Here is a 15,448-nt window from a genome sequence, read left to right on the forward strand (position 1 = left end):
AGGCCAACCCGGTCAACAGGGCTCCAAAGCTACAGAGAAATCCTGTCTTGGTGGGAAGAAAAGCTAAAATAAATAATTAATTAGTCTTAAGATGTGAACACGTGAATATTTGAGCTTTCTTTCCCTTTACAGAATAAAGAAGATTGTTATATTGATTCACCCTCATGTTTCTTTCGATAGGTTGTTACTAAGGATATAAAACAAATCAGGATTATTAGCACTGATGAAGATTCTATGTTGTCTTTCAGAAAACAAGAACGCAGGTTTCCTGTGCCTCCCTCCAGCTCTCCTTTTACAAGCTACGTGTGTGTGAAGGCTGCTCAAAAATGTCAGAGACTTCCTCCCACGACTCCTTCTATGATTCCTTATCAGACGTGCAGGAAGAGAGCAAAAGTGCTGACTTCTTCCCAGGACTCTCTGCGTTTCTCAGCCAGGAAGAAATAAACAAAAGTCTCGACCTGGCCCGCAGAGCTATAGACAACTCTGAAACTGAAGACTTTGACTCCGAAAAGGAGATCTCACAGATTTTCAGCAAATCTCCTAAAAGCCTCTGCAAAGCTCCTTCCCACGAGGAGACCAAATCCAGCGAGCAGACTCCCTCAGAAGGACCTCAGCATAACAGGACAGCACCTGTCCAGCCTCTGGCAGGGGAGCATGCTGAAAAGATCACTTCCCCAGCTTCAAGGAGAAAACCTGGGGTAACACCCTTGCTGGCCAGCCCCAGCTACATCCGGAGCCTCCGCAAGGCTGAAAAACGAGGTGCAAAAATTCCCAATCCAAGTGAAAAGCCCAAAGCTGCCCCACAAAGCAAAGACGGCTCCCAGAACCAACTTTGCGACAAGGCAGCTAGTTTCATTGAGGAGCTGACTTCCATATTTAGAGAGGCAGCCAAGCCAAGAAACAGAAGCCCAAATGGTGAGTCCTCATCACCAGACAGTGGGTATCTGTCTCCTAAAAATCAGCCTTCAACTCTGACGAGTCCCTCGGCCAGTCAGAGCCCCACTGGAGACCAGCTAGACCAACAGGAGATGGAAGCAGAGGTCAAGCTAGCCCAGGGCAGCCTTTGCTACCACGCCCAACAGGCCCCAGAAGAGGCCTTGGCACACACCCACATCCCTCATCCACAGCCCCAGAAAGCCCGCCACTTGCCTTCTGCACCTCGCTTCATCCAGAAGCTGAGGAGCCAAGAAGTCGCTGAAGGAAGCAGAGTTTATTTGGAATGTAGGGTCACCGGAAACCCAACGCCCCGAGTCAGGTAAGAACTTTTTTATTATGAAGGTCCAGTGATTTTTGTTGACTTCCGGTGCTACTTCGGGGAGAAGAAGAGCGGGTTCTTAGAAGGCTAGCCTTCTGGTTTCTGTAGTAGAATTTTCTCAAAAACCTGCCAGACAAAAAATGCTTGCCAAGCAACCAGTACTACCAAGTACAAGGTGTCCCAAGTAGGACGCGTTTTGCTGTTGCCAGAGGCCAGTCTGTGTACGCAAAGAAAAGGCAAATGGACTTGACGAGGCCATGAGAAGTACTAGCAGGCTGTTATAGAGGAGTCCAGATTTTACAGAACCTAGAGGGTGTAAAGTGTGAAAATGATTTCTCAAAAGTATGAATAAAAGTATGATTGTTATGGTTTCTATAAACTCTTCCTTCTAAAATATAGGATGTATACCTTCTTCTGTGCACAGAAAGTTTAGGAGAGGAACCTTAGACAATATTGCAGGGCTTGCAATCAGAAGTCTTCCTTGGACTTGTTCTATCCTTTAAATGAGGACACTTGGTACTTAATGTCTTCATCCTTGAGATGGAAAGTGCAATAAGGAATCACATTCTATTTTATGATGATTGAATTAAACCATATGTAAAACAATAAATAATGAATTACTATGGCCTTGCACCTCGTGTTACCAGGTCTCTTTATTATATCTCATTTCTTAATTGCAAGTCAGGATTAAACTATAAAAATAAGTATTCATTGATTAATTTGAATGTTTTTTATAATTTTTTTAACTCTATTTTATGTGCATTGGTATGAAGGTATCAGATCCCCTGGAACTGGAGTTATAGACAGTTGTGAGCTGCCAAGTGGGTAATGGGATTTGAACCTGGGTCTTCTGGAAGAACAGCCAGTGCTCAAACCCTGTGAATGTGTAAAAGCAAATTCAAATAATTTAATTTAGAAAATAATGAAGTGATAAGGGTGTCAGCAAGTCAAGACAGACTTCATCCTTTGGGTCTTCCTGTGTGTGCTCATGCACAGCTCACCAGCTGTGGTCCTTCCCTCACCACCATTGCTCAGAACTCAACGTGAGTGCAGTTTCCCGGCTCATTAGTGTCAATTTTTTACTGGAATTTTTGATATATTTAAGAAGCTGACAGCAGGGGGCAGTAGAAACCTTCTTAATGCATTTACTGGGCTGTTCTGTAATCTGCATTTATGTATTTTCCAAAGCAATTTGTTTTTTTCAGATTCTAGTTGAGTTTTTTTTTTAAAGAAAAAAAAGCTATCGATTTTAGGAACAAATAATCGGTGAGAAATATATTCATATGCAACTCAAAACAGTGCTACTGGTTTTGAAACTATGTGGTCCAATTTACATGTATGCCTAAAAGAGCATCTTCCAACAGCAATATAGAGCAAATGCATCACTTTTCAAAACTGACCAAAAGCACTCCACTTAGCACCAAAGAACTCAATCAAATAAGAAGGCTATGATTTCATGTTAAAGTTCACTTGGTCATTTGGTAACTCTAACAGTACAACTAAATCACGCCTGGGATTCTTGGGATGGGGGCGGGACTATCTGGGTTTAGACATTAATTTAGTTAGTAGAACAGTATTATTAACGATTGTCTCATGTCATCCCCAGTGTACCAAAACCAATGACCAATGCTCATTAAACATGGCAAATTGTCTCCTGTAGTCATTAAATCTTGGGTAAAATACTTCATGGTCCATTGTTTAGTTAACTGAACATTTTGTATCTCAGAGTTCATTTTTGTTTTATTTATGAGGTAGGGTGTTTTGTTTTAATTCCTGTTCTATGGACCTTGGTCATCTTGATCATGCATTTGGAAGTACACCAAACTCCAAGATTGTTAAACTTTATTGACCACAAAAGACATGCGATGGTCTTAGTGGAAAATCGTCTGTGAAGGCCATTGTGTATAAGGAAGAAACCTTTAGCAAAAAGTGCTCGTATGGGGGCACTGAACTCACCTCAGCCTGCATCAGTCTGGGACACTGAACTACATATTAATGAGACCTAATGGGTTGACAGAGCATCTTCTCCAGGATCCAGAAGTAGCTGATTGTCTTGGGAAACGGAAGGGAGTGTCAAGCAGTCTGAAGCAATCAATGGGCAAAAGTCCAAAAGAGACTGATTGATGAATGTGCAGGGCCCATTGTATTGAAAAGTTGGCAGCTATCCTGGGAAGGGACAGGGTGTGGCTGGGTGGCAGACCAGAGGAAAGTATGCACCGTTGGCAGGTATGGCAGCAGGTGCCAGAAGGCAGAGGTTGGGACTAGAGCTCAGTAAGAAACTGGACTTTTCAATAGTATAAGCAAATGAACAGCAAGACTACAACTTCAGAAGGACATAGGAGTGCAAGGAATAGCTATTCAGTTCTGAAGAAATGAGGCAGAAATTTAGTGCTGTATTTTACTGTAGTCAAGATAAAGAACAGTTTGATACAATGACAAAGCTAGCCTACAGACCTGCTAGAGAGCCTCATTAGAGACCCTGAAATAGGGTCTAAATGGAGATGGCTTCAAAACCCTGAGCTCGATGTGGCAGCAGTACCTGTAATCCCAACACTGGGAAGCAGAGAAATCTTTTGAGTTCAAAGCCAGACTGACCTAAATAGTGAATTTCAGGTCAGTCCGGACTATATGGTGAAACTCTGTATTAGAATACAAAACAGAAGGAAAACCCTGATCATTATCATCCTAATAAATTAGGTGAAGGAGCCCCATCTAAGATGGGTTAGGGGAACAAAAGTGAGAAGCCAGGTGACTTGTTCCTACTTTAAACACTAACACTCTCCACCACCGCACATGTCACAGATGAGACATGAAAGTGGTGCCCTTTTCTCTCCTTTATTCTTCCACAGCCAGAAAAATCCCCACAAGTAAAGGAAAGAGAAAATATGTCTAAGTGGTATTCAAATGCTATGTAAGTCATTTGTTCGCAATTTTAATTTAAAATTTTTAAAGATTTCATTTGTTTATGTGTGGGTGATTATGGCTCAGTGTATTGGTCTGTGTGCATGTATGTGCACACGTGTGTGTGTGTGTGTGTGTGTGTGTGTCTGTGTGTGTCTGTGTGTGTTGCCCATAGAGGTCAAAAGAGAGCATTGAAGACTTCTGTGAGCATCTGATAGGTTCTGAATGCTGGTTCTCCTGATTGAGCAGCAAGCACTCTTAACCTCTGAGCTGTTTCTCTGATCTCATACAAGTTGAACTGTTACATCATCAGTTTCTCCATTTACATCCTGTCCTAATGTTCCTCCTTTTTCAGCCTTTAGAGGAACGTAGGGACACGGCACCCAACACCAACCACGTTCCATGGTGCTCTGCTCTCAGCTTTTGAGTAGATAAGTAATTCATGGAAGCAGGCTGTGGTCTGTGCTTATTATATAAACACTGGGAAGAGAGAGACAGAGCTCTCTGGAGTCTTAGGTCAGCATGAGCTACATAGCAAAATGTGGTCTCAAAACAAACAAGATGGCTTTTGGTATTCTAAAAGAGCATCCTCCTCTTTCTTCTTCTGAGACAGGATCACACTATGTAGCCTTGGTTGGCATGAAACTCACTATGTAGGACTACATAGGACAACACTGGCCTCAAACTCACAGAGATCCTTCTCCTTCTGCTTCTGTAGTGATGGGATTAAAGACATGTGCCACCATGCCTGACCCACTTTCTGCTTTTAAAAATATGTTAAAGGACAATTGTATTTTTTAGACTGCTTAAATTTAAGAGGCCTAAGAAATAAAACTATACAATAATGCATCAAGTAATAAAAAAAGGTTAATTAATCTCAGAGCCAGGAATGCGAGCCAGGTGTTCTTATTCCCTGTCCTGTGGGCCACAGGAAGGCCTCACCACTGAATGGCCGTTTCTGGCTCACTGACAGCCTCAGAGGCAGAAGTGAGGGCAACTACTATGCTTAAAAATCAAGGCATGGAGGAAATAATATTCCAAATATTTTCAAAGAAATCGAAGTGTGGTATTCTGGAATATTTTCTTCATAAAGAAAAGCCCCAGTTCTTCATGATTGAGCCTCCTTTTGTTCAGTACATTAACAACAATTAGTCAGCATAAACTTGAAAGAGTGTAAATATTCTTTACTTAATAGCTGTAAAGAAAATTATGCCTTCTACTCATGAACAGTGGTCTATACACTTTCGTGTTCAGATAATTGTAAGGGTAAACTTATATGAAAGGAAAAATACTTTCAAACGCTGTCTTTTAGGGTTCCTATTGCTGTGAAGAGACACCATGACCACAACTCTTACAAAGGAAAACATTTAATTGGGGTAGCTTACAGTTTCAGAGGTTCAGTCCATCATCATCATGGTGGGACACGGTGACATGCAAGCAGACATGGTGCTGGAGAAGGAGCTGAGAGTTCTACATCTTGATCCATGGTCAGCAGAAGGAATCTGTGTGTACTTTAAGCATAGGAGACCTCAGAGCCCACCCCACAGTGACAGATTTGCTCCAGCAAGGCCACAACTACTCACACAAGGCCACACTTCCTTACAGTGGCAATCCTTATAAGTTTATGGGGGGGGGGGGTCAATTACATTCAAACTACCACAAAAACACTTACCTATTACAGGAAAAAGAGATCCGGTGTGTGCTTCAATATTCCAGATGCTGTTCCTCATAATTGATGCCTATTAGGTCATCCCTATTAGCCTTGTAAAGTTTTATTTAATATATGTAATTATGATTAATTAAATTCTTTCTTTTTATAATTAAAACTCAGCACCTCCAGTGCCTCCAAGTAATTAACATGAACAAGACCTTGATCCTTATCAAAAACCAGAGCAACAAGATTATCTGTATGAAATCCACACAGCAATGTCTGTGGCTATTTCCATTCCCTCAAGGACAATCACAATAAAACACAGCATGGGTCTTTATCTTAGGAAGGGTATCTAGATGCGGTACAAGCACATCTGTGGGCTGTGATGGTTTGGGAAAATATGACAATAACACCATTAGCCAGCAGGTTGTAAATGTGAAGATACAGATTGAGACAGCAATATATCACCAGATTAATAAAATGAAAATAATTGAAAATTATATTTGCTGTTAGCACAACATGAAACATAGTTACAAATAATTTGGAGCACAGTTTTAAAATAACCAGTGAGTGGAGGATGTACATATATAAAACCTCTATATAACATCTCTGTGGATGTTTAATTATATCAACTATAAAATGTCAAAACTCCCTTTCTAGAAGTCAAGAAAAATTATTGCAGTCACCCTTGACCCCTCCTGTTCTCACACCTCATCTCTGGTCCATCCAGCAACCCAGTTCTTTCTCCCCTTCCAATCACCAAAGTCCAATTCTTCTCACACCATTGCTTCCAGTTCTCTAGCCTAAGCCGCCATCTTTCCTCGGATACTTGCATGGCCCTGTAATGGACTTACTTGGGTCTACATTTGTTCATCACCGTCACATGATGCTCACCACAGTTCTTTTTAGTGGAACTGTCATCACAGCATTGCCTACAGTGACTTTGTATCTCACAGGGATTGAATACACTGCCCGGGAAGGTACAATAGAGCATCTCCTCTCTGATTTATCCCCTACTTCGGCCACCATGGGATCTTACTTCCCTCATCGCGGGCCTTTGTGTCTTCTGCTCCTGCTGCTAGGAATGCTCTTTCTTCATATTTTTCCTGTCGTTAATCTTTAGGATATGACCTATAACTATCCTATGTTAAAAGGGGGAGTGTCCTGCCCACACCACAAAAGTCCACTCTCTGGTATTTTTGTCCATAAACTCTTATGCTATATACTATGGTATTAGGTTTAATTTTATACTATAGTATATAATTTTAATATTATATCCTATGGTATTAGGTTTAATTTTACTACACATTTCTTTCAATAGAATAAAAGAGAATCTTTGAGTCTCTGGGGTCTAAAAGAGTATCTGGCATATAACAGGTGATCAACAAATATATTTTGAATAACTATATAAATTTCACTTCTAGGTATACATGCCAAAGAAAAATTTGTCCATGTATTCTCAACATCATTGTTTTAATACAACTGAAAAAGCTAAAAAGTAAATGGATAAATTAAATAGTGATATATCCTTAATGAATCAACTACAGGTGAATTTGTCAGATCTGAAACTCAAAAAAATACAATCAAGACTAAGCAAATTAAAAAGAAGTTGTCTTAGATAGGGTTTTATTGCTGTGAAGAGACATCATGACCACAGCAACTTTAATAAACATTTAATTGGGACTGGCTTACAGTTCAGGGGTTCAGTCCATTATCTCATGGTAGGAAGCATGGCGGCCTGCAGGCAGATATGATGCTGGAAAGGTAGCTGGGAGTTCTACCTCTGAATCTGCAGGCATAAGACACACTGGCCAGGCTCGAGCTTCTGAGACCTCAAGAATCACCCCCTAGATATACACATACTCCAGCAGGCCTGATAGTGCACTACCTCCTGATTACCACTCCTTATGTGACTATGGGAGCCATTTGTAGTCAAACCATGACAGAAGTACATAGTGGCTCACTTAGCAGAGTACTTCATTAACAGTCACAAAACCCAGGGTTGCTCCTCAGAAGTGGAAGAAAAACATAAACAACAAGAACAACAACAACAAAAATAACAACTATAATCCAGACACTCGGGCGGTGGAAGCAGGAAGGAGGCTTGTAAATTCAAAGTCATCTTGGCTACAAAAGGAGACTGAGGCCAGCCTGGGCCACATAAGTATATAAAACTAACATTAATAGTGTTAAAATTATTAACAGTATTAATAATAATGAAAAAATGTTTTCTTAAAGTTACTGCTTGAAACATCTTAGGCCTACTGAAGTAATAAGAACACAGAATAGCTCACAAGAATGTTGAATGCTACGTTAAAGATGACAGTAGCAACAGAGACAAAAAGAAAGAGGCTTTGCTTGTGTCTGCAGTATTTTGTATCAAAGATGTGTGAGCCAATATTTTATGCATAAAGTTGAAAACCCCTGACTTTTATTTTCTTTTACTATCTGTACTATGTATACACTGATACTGTGCATGATTTAGTCCAGAACAAAACACCCAAAAGAGCCAGGTACATATAGTTCAGGGATAAAGCATCTATCTATCCTACACATTCACGGCCCTGGGTTCAGTCTCAGTACCAGAAGAAAATCGTCATGAAAATGTTTTGGTGTCTTGCAAAATTAATTGGAATGATTGGATCATAGTCATTTTCTATTATAAATTTTGTTAACCAATTTTCTTGGCTGCATTAGTCATATTTTGGGTCTTTTAAAACCATATTTTGTTTTGATTTTGTCATGTTCCAATAAAATATTATGTATTCAGTCTCATGCCAAAGACATTTTATGGTATAGTCTGCCCAAGTTATAGCTACAGAATTCAAAGAAAAAGTCAACATTAAGACATTTGCATTTATGTTATGTGTTATGTTATATTATGTGTATGTACATGCACATACACACACATAACTTTTCACAACCAGCTGATTTAAATCTAAAGTCTGATAAGACTTGCCCATCACCATCCCCCCCAGTTCAAATGCCTTCCATTCATCCTGTCATTTGGATAAGAGCAGGCATAAACCAGGGCAGAATCCACAAGAAAACAAAATCCAGTGTTGTGTCTCTTCTACCCAGTTAAACCTAAGTTTCTTACTCCTTTGTCATTATTTGAAATCTTGTTTTCCTTCTCCATATATTTTCATCGATTGAAAATAATGAGGTCTTTCTGTTTTACAGAGTTCAATAAATGTTTCCCAGAGCATCAAATTACTGTTGAACTAGAAATCAAAAGATGCAAGCAACAGAATAGTGTCTTTCAGATGAAGAAATCAAGGCTTCTCTCTGTTTTCTTCACATACTGTTTCAGTGCCCAAGTGTGCATGGTCTGCTTGCTGCTTTGTCCTCTCTCCTATTCCACTGTTCTTTCTCAACCCACTGCTGTCCAATCCCTGCCCACCTGGAATTGTCCCTTTATAACACTGGCTCATTTCTCTATAAACAGAAGGCTCTCATTGATGAAATGGTTGAATATTTTGCTTTAGATCTTGAGAAAATGAAATAACTTGGTACCACTAACCCATGAGATTCCCCCCACTCCACTGCTTGCCAGAGCTGCTGTTGCTGCCTCACCTCCTTTTCTAAGTCTTACTTCCTCTTCTCGGGAAGCACTAGAATGTGTGACAAGCACATTCATGAAGTCCATGAGAAGGCTGCTATCTCAGTAAATCAAGAAGCAAGCTTCAGGGCCTGCAAGATGGCTCAGCAGTCAATGACATTTGGATGTCAGGATTGATGAGATCTAAAGTAGTTCCGAGAACCCAGATGGTAAAGGGGAGAACCAGTGGCTATAGTTTGTGCCCGGGCCATCACATGCACGGTCTGGCATATGCACAGACATGCATTCCCAAATACACATACAACACTAGATGGATGATGGTGGTGGATGGATACACAGACAGACAGACAGATGAGGATATATGATAGATTGTTTTAAAAATAAATAAATAAATAAACAAATAAATAGAAGAGCAAGCTCTATATCCAAGAAAAATAAGAAGTATGATTGGAGTTGTGGTGGTTTGAAAGAAAATGGCCCTGAAGAGAGTAACACCATTAGGAGGAGTGGCCTTGTTGGGGGAGTCTGTTACTGTGGGGGTAGGATATGAGGTCACTTCTCAAGCTTCACTCAGTGTGCCAGCCGACTTCCTGTTGCCCCTGAGTCAAGATGTAGCACTCTGAGCCCCAGCACTGTGCCTGCCTCCATGCTGCCATGCTCCCCATCATGATGATAATGGACTGAACCTCTGAAACTGTAAGCGAGCCACCCCAACTGAATGTTTTCTTTATAAGAGTTGTCGTGGTCATGGGGCCTCGTCACAGCAATAGAAACCCGAACTAAGATGTAGTCAAGAATTTGTTGGTGAGAACTGTCAGTGGTGTCGGTCATAAATGGTAGGAGCCAAATGGGGCATGGTCATCAATTTATCTCTGAGTGCTGAAGCTTCCCCATTTAACAAGAACGCTAATGAGCAAACATTTTAATAAAATTACTTAAAAATAAGGCATCCATAGATAATACCTTTAGAATTAGAAGTTGACTTCCAAAAAAATTAAAAAAATTCGTCGGCTGTAGATTGTAAAGCAAGAGAGAAATGTGGCTGTACAAAGTATCAGATAGATCACTCTGTAAGTTTAAGGTTTCATTCCTCAATGGCCTTCCCAGCAATAGAAATGATGAATTGCATTGGGCATGTAGAAACATGTTAACACATATTAGCGTCTCACTTATAAAGATATTTTCTTATGGTTTCTTTTGGAACTGGAGAGACGACTCGGTGGTTGGCAGTGCTTGCTGTATAATCATGAGGGCCAGAGTTTGTGTCCCAGCACCCTTATAACAAGTCAGGAGTCCTACCAAAACCTGTAAGTCCCATTCTGGTCGATTCAACACGGCCTTCTGGCCTCTGTGTATGTGCACAGTGCATGCTCACACATGTACACCCCATACCACACCACACCACACACACACACACACACACACACACACACACAATTAATTTATTAATTGCATCTTTTTAAAGTGCTTGCTTTTACTACTGTTGATTTGGTATAAACTCCCCCATATTCTGTCTGCTCAAAAACACGGAACTTCTTTCCTTTGTTTCAAATCTCTGCACTGTGGTTCCCTTTTTACCGCCATTCGATGCCAGAAAGAGGATGCTTCAACATCACAAGACAAACACATAGCTGGGAAGAAAGGCAAATGCGTGCTGAAAGGCGCTTCTGTGCCGACTTTCACAGAGTCCTAAATTGGAGTGTCAGGGTCAGAATCCAGTCCTTTCCTGGGGTCATGTCCCCTGCTCCCTGTACATTTCTACTTTCTAGCAACTTCTGCTCTCTTGACCTTCTGTCTCTTAATGGCTGTGGGGGATGGGAATAAAGCGAAGGAAAAGTGATTTCTTCCAATCACCCTCCCCCATGCTCCTAATGGCTCCCCACCCTCTCCCTAACCTCAGTGCTGTGAAGGTCATTCATGGATTGTGACTCTCTGTCAACTTGGAAAGCTTTCCAGACCCAGGCCTCTTGACTATTGTGTTCTGGAGGCTGGTTAAATTGTTTCCTCAGCTTGTTTCATAGTACCTGTTAAATATTTGCTAACGTCAATTGAAGGTGGTTTCCCAACACTTTAGCCACTCCTTGTTTTTGTATTCCAATAATTTTAGCAGGAAGAAAACTCTAAAAATAATGTGAGTAGCAAATACAGGCTTTCCCCCAGCTAGAGAGATTGGCTTTGGTTTTGCACTGTCTCGCTAAGTATTATACCGTGCTGCAAAGCGCTCAGAGGGAAGAGAAGGAGTCTTTGGAGACTTACTGGCTTGAAATTGCTGTTTAACAAGAAGCTGACTGTGAAGTTTCAGGTACCTTCACGGCCAGAACTGTTCAAGCTTTCAAATCTTTCTGATTTAATTTCTTCATGACCCTCTTCTTCATTTGCCTGGGGCGATACCTCACTTCAGAGCAGAGTATGTACAGGTATAATTACAGCAATTACAAGCTCTCTGTAAACACCGCATTCTTTTGTCTGCTAGGAGTTACATTATAAATGTAACTGTGGCAAATATAATTATGTCTAAAATCCGGTGTAGCTTACTACGTAAAGCAAGATGCAAAACTCTTCTCCTCAGCGTGTTCTAGTGACTTGTAGCCATGGAAATACTTCTTTTTCTCTTGTTTTTAGGTCTTTGTGCCACAAAACAGTAATATATTTAATAATCTGCTGTGATGAGAGTGAACGACTAGCCACATAGTAGCTCGCTGCTGGAGAAACATAATTGCTAGCCTTCCCTGGCGGAAAAGCTACTGAACACATGTGGGAACTCACTTCCTTCTCTTGTTTATGAGCTCCAGCAGCAAAGGCTGGCTGCACATGGTCCTTGCAACCTGCTTCCACTGATACTGCAACCTTCAGCCACAAAGCATGTGTAAGGATACACTAGGAAAAGAGGCGTTTTCCCCTAAGGGGATAGAGAGAGCATTTAACCTTGGCTGCTGGAGGTTGAGAACTGTTTCTAGTGAGAGGGATAGAAGTTTGGGAAAAGATTCTCCCAGTAATAGAGGAGAATCTTCCAAAAGGAAGGTGGACGGGGTGAAGGAGAGAAAAAAAAAACAAAAACACTAATAAAAAAAACACTCATGTTGGAAGAAAATGGAATCTTTCTTTAATAGGAAGATCTTCAAAATCATTTTTACAAGAAAAGAGGTTGTCCCAGTTCACATATATCCACAGAGACGGTTCCGACTGTTCTTCTGCAGAGCAGGCAATAGATGTGTAGTTAAGGAAGTCTAGGGAGATGAAGTGGGAAGACCTGATTCAGTCTGATGTCTAAACAAACACAGGTAAAGATGAAAAGTTCTCCACAGCTTTTCATGAATTTGATTATGGTAAAGGAACCAGTAAAAGCCACTCAGCTTTCTAGATAGATAATCGTGTGATGGTATTAGTCAAAAATGAGAAGATCTGTTCAAGGTAAGGTTTTAGTTAGATATAATTACTCCCATCTCGGGGCATTGTCATTCCCTCGGGAACACACCTGGACTGTGACCGGCAGTAACATGGACAACTGTCCTATCACTATTGGACACCATAGTGAAGTCTGATGGAGACAAACACGTACCATAAACTGATAGGAAATTCTTCTTAGACCTTTGGCCTTTATCCTAAAGCCATATCTTAAAATAACTCCATTTATATTTCTTATGGCCTACTGTAGTTAAATCTTTATGAGAATGGGTGATCCTTCTCCCAGCAATCTAAATGGATACAATAATATTAATAGGCAGCATTGCTTGAGTACTTACATATGCCAAATTATCATTTAAGTCTTCATATGCACTGGTTCACTAGTTTCTATAAAGTAGATAGCACGAAGTTATGGACTCTGAGATGTGTGTTTTGCTACAGCTAGCCTGTAGATAATCAAAGTGCACGCTAAAGAAGATGTTTTATAAACACTGTCAAATACCAGTCAGGATGCGGCTTCAATGGCTTAGGCACAGACAAGCTTGCTCAGAACTGCCTTTGATCATTTTAGTTACTAGCCTGCTGGATGCTAATGTGGTCTGGAGCTGATGTACCGTTGGAGGCTCACTAGACAAAGGCTTGTTTGTCAGTCTGCGCTGTTATTGTTGATGCAGTGGAACCTTTCGGAGGCGGATGGCGGTGGGAAGAAGTTAGATCACTGGATGTGCTCTTGAAAAGTCTCTCTGCTTCCCACTCACCATGAGTTGAACAGATTGCTGTATTTATTGCCTCTATAATTCTGGGGAGTCTCACAGCAGATCCAAAGTAACTATGAACCGAAATCTCTGACACTGTGATCGCAAATGTATGTTCCCTCCTTTAAAGTTTATTAATCTCAGGAAATTTGTCGCCATGAAATACAACTGACTAACACAGCACCACGTGTTGCTTTTGTGTTTCTTTCTCCATGGCATCTTACAGTGGTGGTAGCATGTTGGATTCGACATTTATCTATGTTAAAGTTAAATAGGACAGGAATAGTTTAAGGAAATTACCTAATTACCCAGTATTAATAGAACCCACCCATGCAAGCTATGTCCAGATTTCTTGCTTTGGATGGCTACCTGATACTGACAAATAAAGCAGAGTGGTGTGTACAGTGCTTCTCAGAGGATTTTACCCTGACAGAGTTTGGGTTAGCCACCCATTCACATTAGAAACATCTCATTGAGCTGTCGATTATTTCTCTAAAAACAATACCCATACATGGCTTACTTCCATTACCCCAGACAACATCAAGAAAACCCAGAAAAGAAAAGGCACTGTGATCTGTGATTTCATGGTCCTCATGAGAAAACGTTACACTGTGTGCATTCCCAGAACACCTAGTAGTGTTGACATGGGGGGTCAGCATCTTTATGGTAGAATAAGCACTGCAGATACACCTTGAGAAAGCTGAGCAACAGAGCCATGTGTCAGACCTCTTTCTCCCATAAACAGAGCAGTAATGCCAAGAAGAACAGAATAAATATGATTTGTAATCCAACATGATACTATTTGACTCTTATGTTTCATTGCCAGCATTTTAATTAGGAATGTATTGGCATATGTTGGCCACAATCCTGCTACATGGAATTATTCTGTGTGCCAAGGATAAGAGCAAATCATCGCTATCTGGAATCTGGAATAAAGCAGGAAAGGACCACAGCAGCAAGAACAGCATTTCGTTCAATGTTTGTTGATAGAGTTTTGTTACAAAAGACCATGGCAAAATCCAACACAAGATGGCAATTTTTATGGAACAAATAATTTTAACCTTGAAGAGGTAGCTGTTGGAAGGAAGCATCAAGATAAAAGTAAGCATTAGCTTCTCCACTATGCAGGAGCTACCACATGAGAAGTCACTGAGCATATCAAGTTAGCAGAATCATCAGGGGTCATGTGGTAGTGGTCAGGTAAGCAAGGAGACTCTATAAATGCTGACGTGTCCCTCTTGAATAAGTTTCACATACTAGAAGTAGGCACTAATCCTTTGTACACACTCTGTTTTGTAATACCCAAACCAAATCACTTCTACCCTAGATTTTAGCATTTGGGTAAAATTTTAATAGAAGTAGATTGAGCCTATGTTGTAAGGGACTCATTTGTTTCACTATTTCTTAATGGAACAAGCAGATGTGCCCTGTTCAAATTAGGAAGCCATGGGTCTGTTAATTCTAGGAAAATAATAGTTTGCATGGCAGGTATTCCACAGAAGAGCAACAAGTGGCATCACCCTCTGTGAGAGCTGTCGTGTTCGGATTGTGCTTTTTTCCAAACTCTAACAAGCCTTTGCAAGACAAATAATGAATCCACTAACAAGGTGTGTCTATCTCCCTTCAAATCCAAGCAACGTTATAACCACTATATCATCTATAATATATACCTGCAAGACTTATGCTGCCAATTAAGAAAAACTTAATGCACACTAGTCCCTTTCATCTGTGAGTCTTAAACTCCGAGCATTGATCCAGCTGATGTACCATTGCACAATAGCTTCGGATCGTTGGGATTTGAAGGCATGTTCCTAACAAGGCCTAAGAACAGCTCTCTGCCTCCAGCTGCTTCTTCCCACACACACCTCAGGTGTCCAGACACCGTGTTCTCAGAGCACAAGGCTAGCCCTTAGCCACTG

At 40.8% G+C, this 15,448-nt stretch overlaps 1 protein-coding gene across 1 annotated transcript in view; it reads left to right on the forward strand.

Annotated features, from left to right (window-relative positions):
- Positions 1–326: 326 nt before the first annotated feature.
- Palld (palladin, cytoskeletal associated protein) overlaps positions 327–15,448 on the forward strand; it is a 380,611-nt gene continuing 365,489 nt past the window's right edge. The window contains exon 1 of the mRNA XM_038326176.2: positions 327–1,255. Coding sequence (XP_038182104.1) covers positions 327–1,255 — 929 coding nt within the window. The remainder of the gene's footprint in view (positions 1,256–15,448) is intronic.

Source organism: Arvicola amphibius, chromosome 4 (assembly GCF_903992535.2).
Source record: "Arvicola amphibius chromosome 4, mArvAmp1.2, whole genome shotgun sequence".
In the NCBI taxonomy this organism is placed as follows: Eukaryota; Metazoa; Chordata; class Mammalia; order Rodentia; family Cricetidae; genus Arvicola; species Arvicola amphibius.